Source organism: Lampetra fluviatilis, chromosome 7, assembly GCF_964198595.1.
Source record: "Lampetra fluviatilis chromosome 7, kcLamFluv1.1, whole genome shotgun sequence".
In the NCBI taxonomy this organism is placed as follows: domain Eukaryota; kingdom Metazoa; phylum Chordata; class Hyperoartia; order Petromyzontiformes; family Petromyzontidae; genus Lampetra; species Lampetra fluviatilis.
The window spans coordinates 12,459,176-12,474,537 of record NC_136281.1 but is presented as its reverse complement, the minus strand read 5'-3'; the positions used below and the strand labels follow the sequence as shown (position 1 = coordinate 12,474,537).

Sequence of the window (15,362 nt, the reverse complement as noted above, 5' to 3'; positions counted from 1 at the left end):
GGAGCCGAGCATCGCGTATAGTTAAGCAAAGTCAACATTACGTATTAAATAGCTTGATAGAGGATATTATCCACGGGCCAGGTACAACACCTGAACCCCAGAGTCTGCAACCAAAACAACATGAAGCATGTTGTTTGAATTTGGTAAAGAAAAAAAACCTCAATATTACAAGAGTCGCAGTGCGTGTGAATTCGAGACGGCGGTCCTTAAAAAGAGCCGCATGCGTACGTAGCCAAACGTGCTCATCGGAGGTGCGGCTCCGACCCCTGCCTTGAAAGCCCCCCACCCCTATGCTAACACGCGCTCGTGTGCTTATCGCGCAACAGACGAGAGCTCACATCAGGAGTAAAACAGCTGACGGGGGCTGATGGTGTGGCCACAACGTTGCTCGGTAGGCCGGGCACACGACGCAGCGTTCCCTGGATGTTGACCACCGTGCACTCGTCACAGATGTGCTGCAACATCATTCGTGCTTTGCACATTTTTTGTGTTCAGTTTGTTGGCCTTCCCTCGCATCTCCGATGAGCATGGTTGGCTACGTACGGTGCGAAAGAAGTTCAACACACGTGCGCTACATTTACTTTTCCCATGTTGTACGCTTGTACCGTGGCGATGGCTCCGTGCAGTTGTTTCATGTCGGGAAATATACAATGTTGCGGGGCAGATTTTTCAATTCCCGATTTGGTGTCTGAAACTGCTAAACGCCAGTGGCCTTACCTTTTACAGCTATACGTCGTCGGAAGAGTCTGCCTTTAATAGCTTTGCGAATAAATGTTTGAACGTGGAACATTTTTCGGTGAACTTACCTTTGTGAGCGAACTCCAGCTGGATGTACAACGGCATTTAAGGCAACCGTTACCAAGATACTTGGCATGGACAGTGTTTAACACCAATTCCTTACGTTCCTGGTGCTGAAATGCATCCATAAGAAAAGCCACACTCAGCCGTAGGACTTGTTTTCAGGAGCGGCCGGCATCGGTTTTATTGATTTAAATATATTTTCACCCAATCAATTCAGTGTTTTCACACTCAAAGCAAATGGGATACCCGACCACCCGGAGAATACCAGCATGCGCGAGAAGGCAACACTGTCCCGACACAGATGGAAAGAGATTGCGATGAGTCAACGTGCTGCACTGCCTTTTCTTGGCTTGCCTTGGTATCGGACATCGACGAACACGGGGGGGGAGGGAGGGAGTTTCACAACATTTATGCGATCCATCAACCATCGCCTCCACAGGGCTGAATGACAACAGGCATGCGCCACCACTGCCCAGCGGTGGACCTGCGTAGATTTATTACAAACGCTCATTTGCCTAACAAGTCGTTCATTAAAGCCCGGTCGAAAATCCTAAAGAGGAACAATTCTGAAAAACTGTGAGACTTGGTGCACCATCAGGTGAAAGGTCAAGGTGCGGCCCTGCAATTGCTCGTCACGACACCCCTCGAGGGAATGTGGCCTCATCTTTTACGCTGGCCAGACGTCTTGGAAGATATGGGATTACCTACACTTTACCCCACCTGCCAATCGACTGTGATGCACCCAACTTAAATTTACGGAGGATAGAGGCGGCAAGGAGGTTGGGGGGGGGGGATCCAATAAATAGGTTTCAATTGCCCCCGCTGGGAGAACGAACAGGAATTACCAGACAGAATCAGAATCTTTATTTATCCTGGAGAAATCCGATGAGCAATGAAGCTCTTTTTTCACAGGTGTCCAAACCAGTGCGCGCAAGCCACTGGCACTTCGGCAGAATCCCAACGCAACACTGGCAGCTCAGACAAAAAAAAAATCACGCAAACAAAGACGCACTTTACAATGTATATTTCCGCTTGTATTTGTATAGCAAACTCCGATTAACACAAATACGAAAGTGGAGTCACTATACGTATTCCCTCATCAGAAGAAAATGCAAAGGCAACGCCAGGAAGTTTCATAACCAATCTGTTATCTCTAAAAGTTACATTTGGAGAAAAAAAATCAGCATGCCTGCAGCTTATCCAGCGATATATAAAAAAAACAAATCTTAGTGTCTGAAAGATATAGCAATTTTTTAAGTATTTTTCATATGGCACAACAAAAAGGTACATAAATATGAACACTATGCCCAAGGCATACACCGTAGATCAAGTTTGTGAAAACAGCAGAGTTAACAGCACAGGGGCAGACTTACGATTGTGGAAGTTGGTACATGGAGTGTGCTGGTTTTGAACGTTACTAAACTCGAGGTGTCCCATCATCTTACACGGTTGGGATAGAAAAATAATCTCAGTTTAGGAAGTGCTAATCATAGTTCTGGTTAAATGGTGAACGGAATGGCAGCTTCAATTATGACCACGGGAACATCACCTCGACTCTCCGTGTCCATGCCCCTTGCAGAACTCCAGATCTGCCACCAAGCTAGCGTACTTCCATTTTAAATGGGATGTTCGTACCGTTGACATAACAAATATCTCCATGAAGCCAATGCACTCGAATCACACAAGTAGGTTCTACTTTACCATCGTGTGCGTGTTAATTCCAAGCGCTAAAACAATTGACTTTTTTTTACGCTACCGTGACACAATTTGTATGCATGTCTGTCCCTTCATAAACAGCAATGGATGCCCTTGCATTGATTTTCTTTGTTTTTTAAGCCAATGCAATATTGTGCCAAGGTCACTGATAAGGTTACAGAGTGAAAAAACACAACATTGATTACATGGATACAAAAGCCGAGGCATTTTGTTTTAGATCATGCCTCTCAAATTAAATGTTCACGTTAACGCTTCAGTCATCACTGCTCCTTTAGTTGCCTTCTAGGAAAAGGGGAAAACAAACCTATGGCAGACGTAAGTCAAATGTTTGGCAAATGATACATTATAGTAATTCAAAATATTTAATTTCATCGTTTAGGGTCATTGAAAAGATTACAACATAATTTTCGAAAGGAGAAATGTAAAACAAAGTTTTTTTTTTGACAATGACTAAGCACAAAATGGCCAACTTTTGTGAGTGCTGTTGTTTTATAAGTCTATTTAACTTAACAGTGGATGTCATGCTTTGGTAACTAAAACCATCTGAAGTACTTGGTGGGCTATGTCTATAACATACTTTTGCCAAGTTCTGCCACTCAAAATTCTTCAAGTCCAGAAGAGCAAGGCGCGAATACTTAAACCCACCAACAATGAGCGAAACTGTTTTTCAAATTCAATTAAACATGTTTTGCCATTAAACCCAACAGAATTTCCATCAACAACGCAAGGCCAATGTGATGACATTTTGTCCCACAGAGATCCATGTACAGCAAACTTGCAAATAAAGAATAACCAAAAAAATAAGCATTGCATTATACCAAAAACAAGCAAGCACACGCGTTGTTTATAATGTATATATATGTAAAAAATAATAACAATTAGGAGTCACGGGGCATCTTATGCCAGACCCGGTCAAGCTCCTTTTGCAGCTTCAGCACCGCTCGGGTGCAAACTGCGAAACCAAATATATTTAAAAAATAACGCTCCAATCATCTTCTTGGTTCTTTCGGTAAAGTCACGTAGAAGGGAAGTAATAAAATAAAAATAAAACAATAAAATAATTCTCACGACGTTTCGGCCACAACGCAAGCAGCCGTCCTCAGGTGAAGACGCTGTCTCCCCAACAGACCTGGTCTTCACGTCATGAATTATTTTATTTGATACCTACGTGACTTTACCGAAATAACCAAATAGTAAATTTAGATTTAAAGCTTTCGTGACTGCAGGGATTCATCTTCTTGGTTCTTTCGGTAAAGTCACGTAGAAGGGAAATATTTTTTATTTAATTAAATTTTTATGTTGTATTTTTATTCTTTTATTATTTCCCTTCTACGTGACTTTATCGAAAAAACCAAGAAGATTAATCCCTGCAGTCACGAAAGCATTAAATCGAAATATAATAAAATACAATTCTCACGACGTTTCGGCCGCAATGCAAGCAGCCGAAACGTCGTGAGAATTGTATTTCATTATGTTTTTTATTATTTTATTACTTCCCTTCTACGTGACTTTACCGAAAGAACCAAGAAGATGAATCCCTGCAGCCACGAAAGCTTTAAATCGAAATTTAACGATCCAATCAGTGAAGGGCAGTAGATTCGAGTAGATGAAGACCCCAAATTGTGTGGATTTATAGAGCTTACACAAGTCAAGCAGGGCAACGTCAGATATATATAGCTTTCTAATTAGCCATGCAGCTTCTGTGCATGTGTTTAACTGCCACTCGCGTGTACCTTTTCTTTCAAATATATAATTTTTGGTACTATTGCTAACTTGTGAATATGTACTGTTGAGTGGGAAGAACAAGTGTGCCGCTTAACACCGGGGTTGAGTGTCCATTGTAAGACCACTCAAGTGTCAACGATGTCTATAACTATATTACGAGAATTACGGCAAAGCAAAGAATGGTGGGAATTAGACATCGTCCAAAGCAACACAATTTTTTAAACTCATCCAAAATAAAACTTCTCGACAGATTGCATTGAGTGGTGCTTTTAAGTGGGACTGCAATATCATCTCCACATTCAATTGTGGATCATACTCGGGAGGTTCTTGAAAAAACACATTTTGCCAAGTAGGCAGTCTTATCGTTCGATTGCGTAACTTGTCTCGCGGCTTCAGAGCAAACGATGACAAGTGATTAAGATTGACTTTTTACTTTTTACAAAATGTGCGAGCTTCCCTCCCGCCCACGTAAGTTGAAGAACCAACGTTTATAACTACGTTACAATCTACGTTATAACGTAGTTATAACGTAGTTATAACTACGTTATAAACGTCATCTCTCTCTATCCAGTTGTTGTCAATAAACGATAGACAACATCTGGTTTGTAATCCTGTATTTACAAATGGTAGCTCCCAGAGCCGCAATAAGTTCAATCAAGTGACTTTCCAATGTTTTACAGTGGTTCTTTGTGTAAAGTCATTCGTGAATGCCTCGAGACCGTTGAGTCATTATCCTTTAGATTATGATGCAACCTTGGGTGAGAGTCCAAAATTAGCAATGTTGGTTCTGTGGTCTGACATACAGATACAACAATCACTCCCAATTCACGGACATATTCAACGTGAAAACAGACCAGATTCGATGCAACCCAATCGATTTAGGATGGTGTGAAAAAAAAACAAGGTTGATCCCTTGTAGAGAGCACTGGGAGAGATGTTCACAGCCACTACCCAACCACGACTCTATCCTTAATGATGTTGCCTCCCTAAGAATGAATGCCACTCCTTAGCAGCAACGTTGCGTTATCCTTTCAGGAACCAGTTCTGTGCAGTCAATGATGCAAAAACGGCTCTACACGAGGCAACTGCCTCGTAAGCCTTCCAAATACAGCTGGTCCTGAACCCCACGGCCATTGTTGTACAACACTGCTAGGCCACCACTCATAGCAATACGAGCACCTCTTAATGGAAAGTGTGCTGCTATCGTATTTGAATGTTTTCTTATAAGCACAATTCCCTCCGTTGAGTGCATATTGACACACAATGTCGGCTTAGTCTCACACACACATCACATCCGTAGAGATCAAAACTATTTCCAATAGCATCAGTGTGCATAGATCAAAATCGCTTGTGAACACTGGCACATACAGAGATGGTAGCCTCCACTAAATCTCCTCTACAACAGCGGAATGCTCCGAAGCCCATTGCCAACACCTGTGGTTCTGCAAAGGTTGCCACCTGCGCCAATAGGTATAGGCAATGACCACGGAGGTGATTTTGTTTTTTGTAGGTCTCAACTTGCCAACAACCTCTACTAGTGCATTTCAATTATATTCATTTCTTATGTAAGAAAAATAGACTTTAAGTGGCGAATCAAGCACGTAACGCCAAGCAGATTAAACTACGGCAACAGCAACGTCAAGGGAATATTTATTTTGGCGTCAGGAGCTCATCTTTGCTCCCTGGCCAGGCACTTTTCAGCAGAACCAATAAAAATACTCAGAAGCTCCATCAAGACGTATACCTAAACTAACATGTATGGTAACAGTGAAATATTTGCAACAAGTAGGGCCCCTTTTATGATATTTTCTGAATTCATACCAACCCAGTAAACCATATTGTTACATTTATACTTCAACAAAGAGTATAAAGTTTAGAAAATGGTTTGTGTAAAAAAGAAAGGTAAGTAATGCTTCTGCATAAATTTTTTTTTTGGCACTGCTCATTGCAAATTTTCAAATCTATATATAAAACTCAGGCAAAAGAATGTGTTTAAAAGCCCATATTCAGGCCATGAGTTTGTGGTGGGAGGTTATTGGAGTCGAGCGATGTAATGAGGCTGCTGCCGGGCACAGAAGACAGCCAACACCACTCCATCTAGATCGTTGATGTTCTTTCCATTCCGTCTGCAACAGAGAATTGGTCAACATGTTACATGGATGGACAGGTCGACAATGGTAAGGGTGCGCTTACAAGGGAAGGCTGAAAGATACCCCCCACCCAGTGACACCCTCAGCATTATCTTGTAAAGGAAAAGCAAATGACCAATGCAAGATCTCATGCATAATCTCAAGAAGGAAATATAGCGCGTCCCCGAATACAATTGCATTTTTTGGAGGATCTACTGAAACTAAAACGGGGGGGGGGGGGGGGGGGGGAAATATTGCACTCCCAAAGCTCAAAAAATAGTAACGGATGTAAAGCAATGCTGACTTGTTGCGAGGTGCATCGCCACACAGCACAGAAACGTCACAATCTAAAAAAAATAGCTACATTAGGTCTTCATGGAAATCATGGGGTTATGGCAAAAATAAGTGGGTACATCGGGGAACCTTTGATGTTTACTGCTGGCCGAGTCGCGCTTGAAGAAGAGCCTCTTAGCTCACTCGGCTTTACCCGGCAAAAATTTGTGATTCTGATTCTTACCCCTGAAACAGCTCAATAGTGATGAGAAACTCTATCTCAGGAGATATCAACTTAATAAAAAAAACATGAATAAATTTAACTTTAATTTGTTTTAATCGACATGAACCAGTACGTATTTGTATAATACGTAAGTATACAACTCTCACTTGGGCTTTAGAGATGTAAAAACATGACTGAATAATAAATTAACTTCTCAGAAAATCACGGTCAAGGGCAACAGATTACTGACATCCCGCTTGACCGATGACCTTCCAGACGATCACGCCCCCTGTCTCGTTATTACCAACACCCTTTAAACGACCAATACGGAAGGGAATAACAGGATATAATGATGCGCTTGCAACACGGCATCCAATAACACGTAACTATGACCAGACAAGATGCCTTCTCAAATGCAACAGAAGTTGCGCAAGGACTATCAACATGTGTTCCTGCCAACAGTGAGCCAAACACAATAAGCGGCAATGTAACTATAGACAGGGTGGTTCTGTATCAACAACCACTCGGAAAAAGACTGAATGCAAGCTGCTGTCCTGATTGGTGGTTGATAGGGCTGGTTTAGATGAAATTACAATGATTATCCTAAGAGTCAGCACTTCCATCACTGAGCCAGTTTTGAAGAGCTGACAGTTTTGACTTCTATAAAACACAATATTTCCTGTACAAAATTATTTCAGATGTTAAATTGAACATTGAGACGGACATTTAAAGGAGGATATGTTACGCCAAGATCATGACCAAAATGCCAAATATTAAAACTAACATATTCTTTGGGTCTTTCGGTAAAGTCACGTATATAGGTTCAAAGAAAATAACAAAATAACAAAAAACTATGACGTTTCGATCGCAACACAAGCGGTCATCACCTATTTGGTTCAATGACCCTATCCGCATCAACAGCAAAACAGTCAGGATGAACAGTGTAGCATTACAACAGGGGAAATCATAGAAATACTTCTCATGTCACATCAATATGGTTATTATTCACCATGTGGGGGGGGGGGGGTCTCAATCATATGCTCTCAAACAAGTGTTTACAGCATGTAAATAAAGCTTAAATTTGTTTTTAAGAAATTCAAAATTAAAGAAACTAAATAACAATTTTGATTTATATGACGCATTATTTTGTGGTTTCATTAATGACTAATTTGAGACCATCAACTCAGCACTAACACTTGAACACATGCTTTAATCACGTGGCTGAACAAACACAGCTTAGAACCCATGTGGCACCAACTCAGTGGTCAGACATACCCCCACCCCCCTCCAGCTCCCACAATGCAGTATGTAAGGGGAGTAGACAGCTTCCATCTCCAAATTTGCAATATCCACCTTCAAGGGCATGCTCCGTCATGCTCCGGCACAGCGACTCCAGCCTCGTATTTATCTCCGGCTCTGTCACCAGAACTTGAAACTCTGTTCCAAAACAAGAAAACATGTGTAAAAAAACGAACTCCGTGCAAAATCAAACAACTAACAGGGGACAATAACATCAGAACGTGCAAACCAGGTCATTGTTCAGTTGACCTTGAACCTTTGCCACCCACCGGCTGTGACTGGCCAACATATGGAGGGTGGGACTCATTGCAGTGCTGTATACCGCTCTAAAGCTACATGGCTAGCAGACGATGCGAGCCATGTTGCTTCAGAGGAAGTGACAGCACCTGGAGCTACTAAATGCGGTCTACCAAGAAAGTGTCAAAATATACGTCTGCAATAGTGATTTGGAGGGGAGGTTGGTGGTTCATTCAAACATCTCTGTGTACGCGAGACCCCACCAACGCAGAGCAGTGCAATGGCAGTGAAGATATAAGGTTGTTGTCCTTTGTAGGGACTTTAAGCGTCATCTACCAGTATACTCTTTGGTTTTTTCGGTAAAGTCACGTAGGTAATAAATTAAATGAAAAAACAACTAAATTAAATCACGACGTTTCGGAGGCAACACAAGCTTCCGTCTTCAGGTATGAATCCTTGCAGTCACGAAAACTTCAAATCTAGAATATACCAGTATGCACAAATTTTCTCAAACTGGAGTTCCAGTTTTCTACAGCAGGACTCTCAAATAAAGGACATTCACGTTTATTATGTTAGTTGTCAACGCCAAAACATTTTCTTCGCATCACATTATCTGCTATGGCAAATGCTGCCCGCCCCACCCCTTCAACCACCAACCTCAAGAGATCACTGACATGAGAACGGCCTACACTTTCCACTGTCCAGGTAACATACATTTCCCACTCCTTCTTTCGTAAAGGCTGACATAGATGCAGAGCAACTACAATTTCACATTCAGGTGTTACAAGCCAGATAACCGCTTCAGGAGCAGTGGAGTGCATCGCTGTAATGTCTCCGTCGTATTCTTGGATCAGGCATTGCGTCGTTATTTGTTGTACGGTCTTGCTCTGGATGACCGCAGTCGCACATTGCAGAGTTGTTAATCTTCCATTTCATAATAAACTTTTTGGGTTAGATCGCGTTATTTATAAATGTGTCATAACCCTCCACCACCCGACACGGCCAATTAGTAAAAAAAGTGTCACGTTGATAAAAGACAAAAAGTTCACTACTTTAGCCCACCGGTGTGTTGAAGAGTGAAACCACAACATTTACAGTTTGAGTACGACGTTTCGCTGGTAATTGCATCCAGCCTCATCGGACAATTCCCCAGAATGGTGAGGCTCTGCTCTTGCTCCCGGTCTTAAATAGAGCAGCAGCAGGGTGACGTCATCATTTAACTCATCATTTGTGCATTAGGAGGTATCCACCTCTGCCATGGTTTGTGCGGTTGAGTTTTAGGGTGGACCATAAATGGAAGGAACCGGAGAGAGGAGGACCTGGCAGAGCACGGCTTGACGACATAAAAAATTGGGCCCAGGCAGATTTGAACTCCTCGAATATATTGGCACAAGACGAGAGGAAAGTGGAAACAAATAACACAATGTTGCAGTGCAGTGGACACCAACGGGCTATCTGCCCTTGGATCGTGATGATGATCTCATGTTCCAACACCTGAAAAGTGTATGACTTAAAATGGCAAAGAAAAAAAAACTAAGAACCAAAGATCGTAGGAAAAACAAAAAGGCAGTGTTTTTTGGTACTTTAGGCTCAGCTGAAGCAATCAATGACTCAATGCGATGGGACAATAAAATACATTACATCGGTCAATAACTTGCTCTTCTGTGTCACTGCGTCATTCATGCAGGTACTCGGCATATGCCCCGAATAATTTCCACTGCATCCCCATTAAATTTCTTTGCATTTTCCCATGTGCTTGTGAAACGCTCAATGAGAGCCAAAGCAACGAACGTCACGTAGCCCGGGCATGGACACACAGATGACTCAGTTGTTTCCAGCAGGTGCAAACAGTAAACTCAATTAGCAAATTGAATAATTGTACTTGCAAAGGTCACCCTGAAAAAGTCAACTAATAAGATTATCCAGTGGGGTGGGGCTGGATGGCTCAGAGATCAGAGCACTGCGTTGGCACCTCTTAGACCCTGGGTTTGAATCCACACTGCCGTACATTATTAAATTGCGTTAAGTGACACAAAATAATGATCTCAGCCCGATCACCAATGATGGCACAAAAAATACCATCTTAAATTTGGTATTTCATTTCATTCAATTATTATAATTCAGATTTGCGGCTTAAATATTTCAAATTTGATTGACTTTTTTTGCAGGGAATATAAATGGAGTATTGAAGTGACCTCAGAAGTAGATCTGTGGCATCATCTTCAAGGGCTATTCTCTGACATGGGGTTATTTTTAAGGTAAGTGAAAAATATGGAAATGTCATCATTCCATGACATGATGCCAATAACACAATTGGAATTTCATTGGGGGAAAAAAGCAAAAAAAGAATAAAAATCACGTCTTCTCCAGCGAGTATTTTTTCGATCTTCAATTGCACCAGTCAATCGAATAAAATAAAATGTGTTAACAGAATGTTTTATTTATATATATTCATGAGGTAATTAATCTGGAATACCATTTTCTGCCCAGTTCGAGATGGTTATTCATCAATGAAATTAACAAATGCATAATTGCAAGTAATCATCTTTATACATATAAAAATATTACAATATATTTCATTGCAAATATCAACGTATAATTATAGTCCTATGTATCAATGTGTTGATTCAGCAACTAAAATCTATTCTTACACACAATGCTTGCAAATTGTGCTGTATACAACACATATATACATATATTTAATGAACTTATGCAAATAGTATGCAAACAGATTTCTATAAAGCATTGCATTACAAGCACACATCAACACAGCCAGCAATAACAATGCTTGCCCATATCATAGCAAGGAAATGAAATGTCTGGCGATTGTTGTGATACCTTTTATGTCTACAGTTCATGAAAACATCATGATGTTGTTATTTCCATTAAATGAAACCGAAGGGCGATACAAATTTTCACGCACTGCACTATGAACTGGGCCACCAGTGCGATTATAGGACATGGCTAATATTAGTGGCAGGTGATATCTGAACATATCCATCAACCAATGAGCAACGGCCAGTGTGGTGAAGTATGATCAAACAAACACACATTACCTACATGGCATAAAGCGGGCCTTCATCTAGCAGTGGACTGACTATGGGCTTAAAAGCTAACAATAAAACAAAAAAACGTATGTCCCTTTCTCAATTTATTTTAGGTGGAAAGTCATTGCCAATCACACCACTAGATATTTTTAAATCGAATTTTACATTTTCTGCCAAAAATCCTTGGAGCTGCCTTTTTCGCCATATCATGATGTATTAGGCCTTACGTCTTTATCAACACTACCAATGTTGTTGATGCAACCACACAGCACATATTGCTTTTCCTTCTGCCAGATACCCACAACTGTTGCGGTCAATATCTATCCTCCCAAACTATACTCTTCCAATATCCTATCATCTGGCCCTGTCCACCAACCTCTGGTGACTCCACTCCAAAGGCTCTCTTCTTCATTGATTTGTCCTCTTCAAACATAACAGTCACTTTTACATGAAACTTAATTAGTTACAGTTCCACTACAATCTTTGTCTAAAAATCCATGCCTACCAATTGATGAGTAAATGCTCATTAAGTTGCTGCCGATAACGCCTTAACATATAGAGAACCACAGAGAATAAGAGCTATGGGGGTTGAATTTGGCACCGAGTCATGGCACGGGCTGCCTTTTCCTGCTTGTCTTTGGTTCCTCGTGCCTTTTGAGTTGTTTTCTCTCTTCGAGAGTGAGCGAAAACTGTGCAGCATTTTATAAGTAACATTTATTATTATTACCAATCTTAGCTAGCAAGCTTCTGGGTCAGAAAAAAACCATCCTACCAACAAGAAAGCTACAACTAAAACATAGCTTTCCTATTTATGCTGAACATGCATCCTATATGTAAGTATAAAGTCAATAAAAAAAACTCAGCCACTGATCATACAAACTATAGAGCAACGTTGAGTATGAACTTTGTTAACTTTTGAACAGGCAAATGTCTGAAGTAATGGGGAAAAAAATAAGGATAGCGAGTTGGAATGTCTTCATTTCCCAGACAGGTCTGAAACCTGCCTTGTGAGAGAAGGCATGGCGGATTTGGGAGACATTTATTCAACTTATAATGGGTTCAGGGGATTTCCCCTACTGTCGGTTTAACTCGGCACCTTTTACAGAAATGCACATGACGATGTGCACATCGGATGGTACATTGTTTTCAGGACTGTCGACTATACTATTCAAACCGTCAGGAAAGATAATTTGTACCTTCTGACACATATCATTCAGTCTTGTATTCTATAATATCTTGGCAAGTCAACAGAAAGGCATCTAGACAAGCAGCCTCTGGCCCGAGTTCTGCTGCATGCAGAAGGTGAGCGAGAACAAATTAAATCACGCACGTAGAGCATCCATTTTTTTCCGCTTGCAGTTACTAGCTAGTTAGGATAACCTCGCAAAATTGACAATTGTTTAAAATATTGATGTTCATTAATCATACACTTCATTCTCAGAACCATGTTGGGTCAGCTAAGGGCGGTAACTCGGTTGAAACAAAATTCAACAAGGGGTACAGTACCCAAAAAAAGGTTGCGAACCAATAGTACGTACAATTACAGTCTGTTCTCCTATAACGCGTGCATTCCTAACGCGAATTGGATATAACGTAGTAATAGGTTTTTACCCTTTCAACTGGTACAAAAAACTGACACCTTTATACAAGGCATCATGTTTCCAATAACCACAACACAAGCAGTCAAAATGCAAACAAAAAAAAACAACTCTGATGATGATAATGATATGCACTGTCCTTGAAGTTGATTGGTTCACACCCGAGACAGCTTTTCTTAGAGCCTAGTCTCCATTGGTGTTGGACCAGATGACGCCAAAAGGCGCACAACTCAAAGACAGCACACTATCAGAGTATTGAGAGCTCGGGGTAAGCATTTGCACTATGAGACCTCCTTTACCAGTGGCAAAATATAGTAATAGGTTTTTACCCTTTCAACTGGTACAAAAAACTGACACCTTTATACAAGGCATATAAACGTGATTGAGTGAACAGAATCACGACGGGCGAGCAGGAATAAGCGGTTGTGCGGCTGCCTTGGCGTGGCATCACACAAGGCGGGATGCTGCTGGATGCTTGTAGATGCTCCTATGCTCGCCAGTCTTTGTTCAGCCTGCATACGCATCTCAAGTGTTATCGCGGACTGTGCTTTATACCCTCTATGAAATATGCTTTATTATAACGAGATTTTTCCATCACGCGGTGTTCTTCAGGAATGCAACTAGAGCGTTACAGGAAACCAGAATGTACATTTTGTGTTCTGAGGATGAAATGAGCCCATCCTAAGCCTGAAACCAAACTACCAGAGAAATTCCACGCATGTTATTCACATTTTAATGTCGGGGTTCACAATAGCAACCTTTTTACCCTGCAGGATACAGAATAGCTACATTGAGTCAAAGGTAGCCTGTTGATACAAAGCTGAAAAGCAATATATTCTAAGGTTTTCAGTAAAGTCACGTAGGTAAAAAAATTAAAATTAATAAAAGTAAAATAAAAATCACGACGTTTCGGAGGCAACACAAGCTTCCGTCTTAAGGTGACTTTTTATTTTTATTTTACTTTTATTAATTTTAATTTTTTACCTACGTGACTTTACCGAAAACTTTAGAATATGAATCCTTGCAGTCACGAAAGCTTCAAATCTAGGACCGAAAAGTAATATTTCCCAACCATCATCGCAACCATGCCACCCGGCGCATTAGTCGCAGATAAAAGGGGAAACCCTATTTTCAATCTCAAAGCTGCTGAATACTGGCTGTATCTGGATGCTAACACTGTATACTTGATGTACCCAGCAAAAATATGCACAGATGAGTCCGCAATCTACTTGAAGGTAGTACATTCCGTTCACTTCATAGCTCCCCGGGTGTTGCCATTTTCAAGCAATTATAATGACACTTGAGCCACTGACCGTGACACCTTTATTGCAGGGTGGGTTTGTTGAGCTATCAAATGTGGCCAGGTGTCTTCTGAAAAATAAAACACATTCCTAAGGAGGGAGCTGGGAGGAACGTTGAGTTGCTCGGTCAATGGCCAGGGTCAACAGCGGCGTGGTGTATTCCGCAAATATGGCCGACTGTGAGGGTGGGCACAAGCCGGCGTGAGTAGATGAAACGTTGAGTTTTATAAGGCCACCACGGGGTGACCAGCCCCTCCCCACCCAGCCCCACCCCTCCCACCCCCCACCCAACCCCACCCTCCCTCACCAGCCCCTCCCCACCCAGCCCCTCCTCACCCTCCCCACCCTCCCCTCTCCACCCAGCCAGCCAACTGTTCGGATAGCTACAGACTTAATGCTGCTTGGAAGTGAATCATCAAATAATACATTGTGTAAATGCATGCCGATACAGGCCACCATACTTCACTAGGGATTATCGTTGGCATGGCTATTTTACTACACACAATGGACAGGAAGTATAAGATCAATGGGCCCGCAGAATGCACGTTGATTCATCAATCCCCCCCCATTTTGCGCAAGAAGAGTGCAAAAGTGTTGTCATCACATCTAAGGCACGAAACAGAATGACTTCTCCAAAAATGTGGCTGTCGCCTGATGAAGCTAGTTGTAATTACTGGCGAAATGTCGTACTCAGATTGTAAATGTTGTGGCTTGGCTCTCCAACACACCGTTGTGCTGTAGTAGTAACGAATTGGCATGTTCTGTTTACATGACAACCCTTACTAATTGGCTGTGTCGGGTCTAACCCAAAAAAACTCTATTATAGATTATATTGGTCGCGAAAGCCTACGTGCTAAACATATATACAGAATGTTTTTTTTATATTCATGGGATCTAACCCAAAAAAAACCTGTATTATGAATATTGGTCGCGAAAGTGTACATGTTAAATGGACTACCTTTCCGATACTTTGCGCTCCTATCGTATTTTTGTAGCATTTGTCGTTGTAACAT

At 41.5% G+C, this 15,362-nt stretch overlaps 1 protein-coding gene across 6 annotated transcripts in view; it reads right to left on the bottom strand.

Moving 5' to 3' along the window:
• Positions 1 to 953: 953 nt before the first annotated feature.
• The window catches only part of LOC144933586 (protein Smaug homolog 1-like), a 90,448-nt gene continuing 76,039 nt past the window's right edge, over positions 954 to 15,362 (bottom strand). For all 6 annotated transcript variants that reach the window (XM_078858534.1, XM_078858533.1, XM_078858537.1 and 3 more), the window contains exons 14-15: positions 8,221 to 8,304; positions 954 to 6,368 (exon numbers count right to left, since the gene is read on the bottom strand). In XM_078858534.1, the coding sequence (XP_078714660.1) occupies positions 6,340 to 6,368; positions 8,221 to 8,304 (113 nt within the window). In that variant the 3' untranslated portion in view covers positions 954 to 6,339. The remainder of the gene's footprint in view (positions 6,369 to 8,220; positions 8,305 to 15,362) is intronic.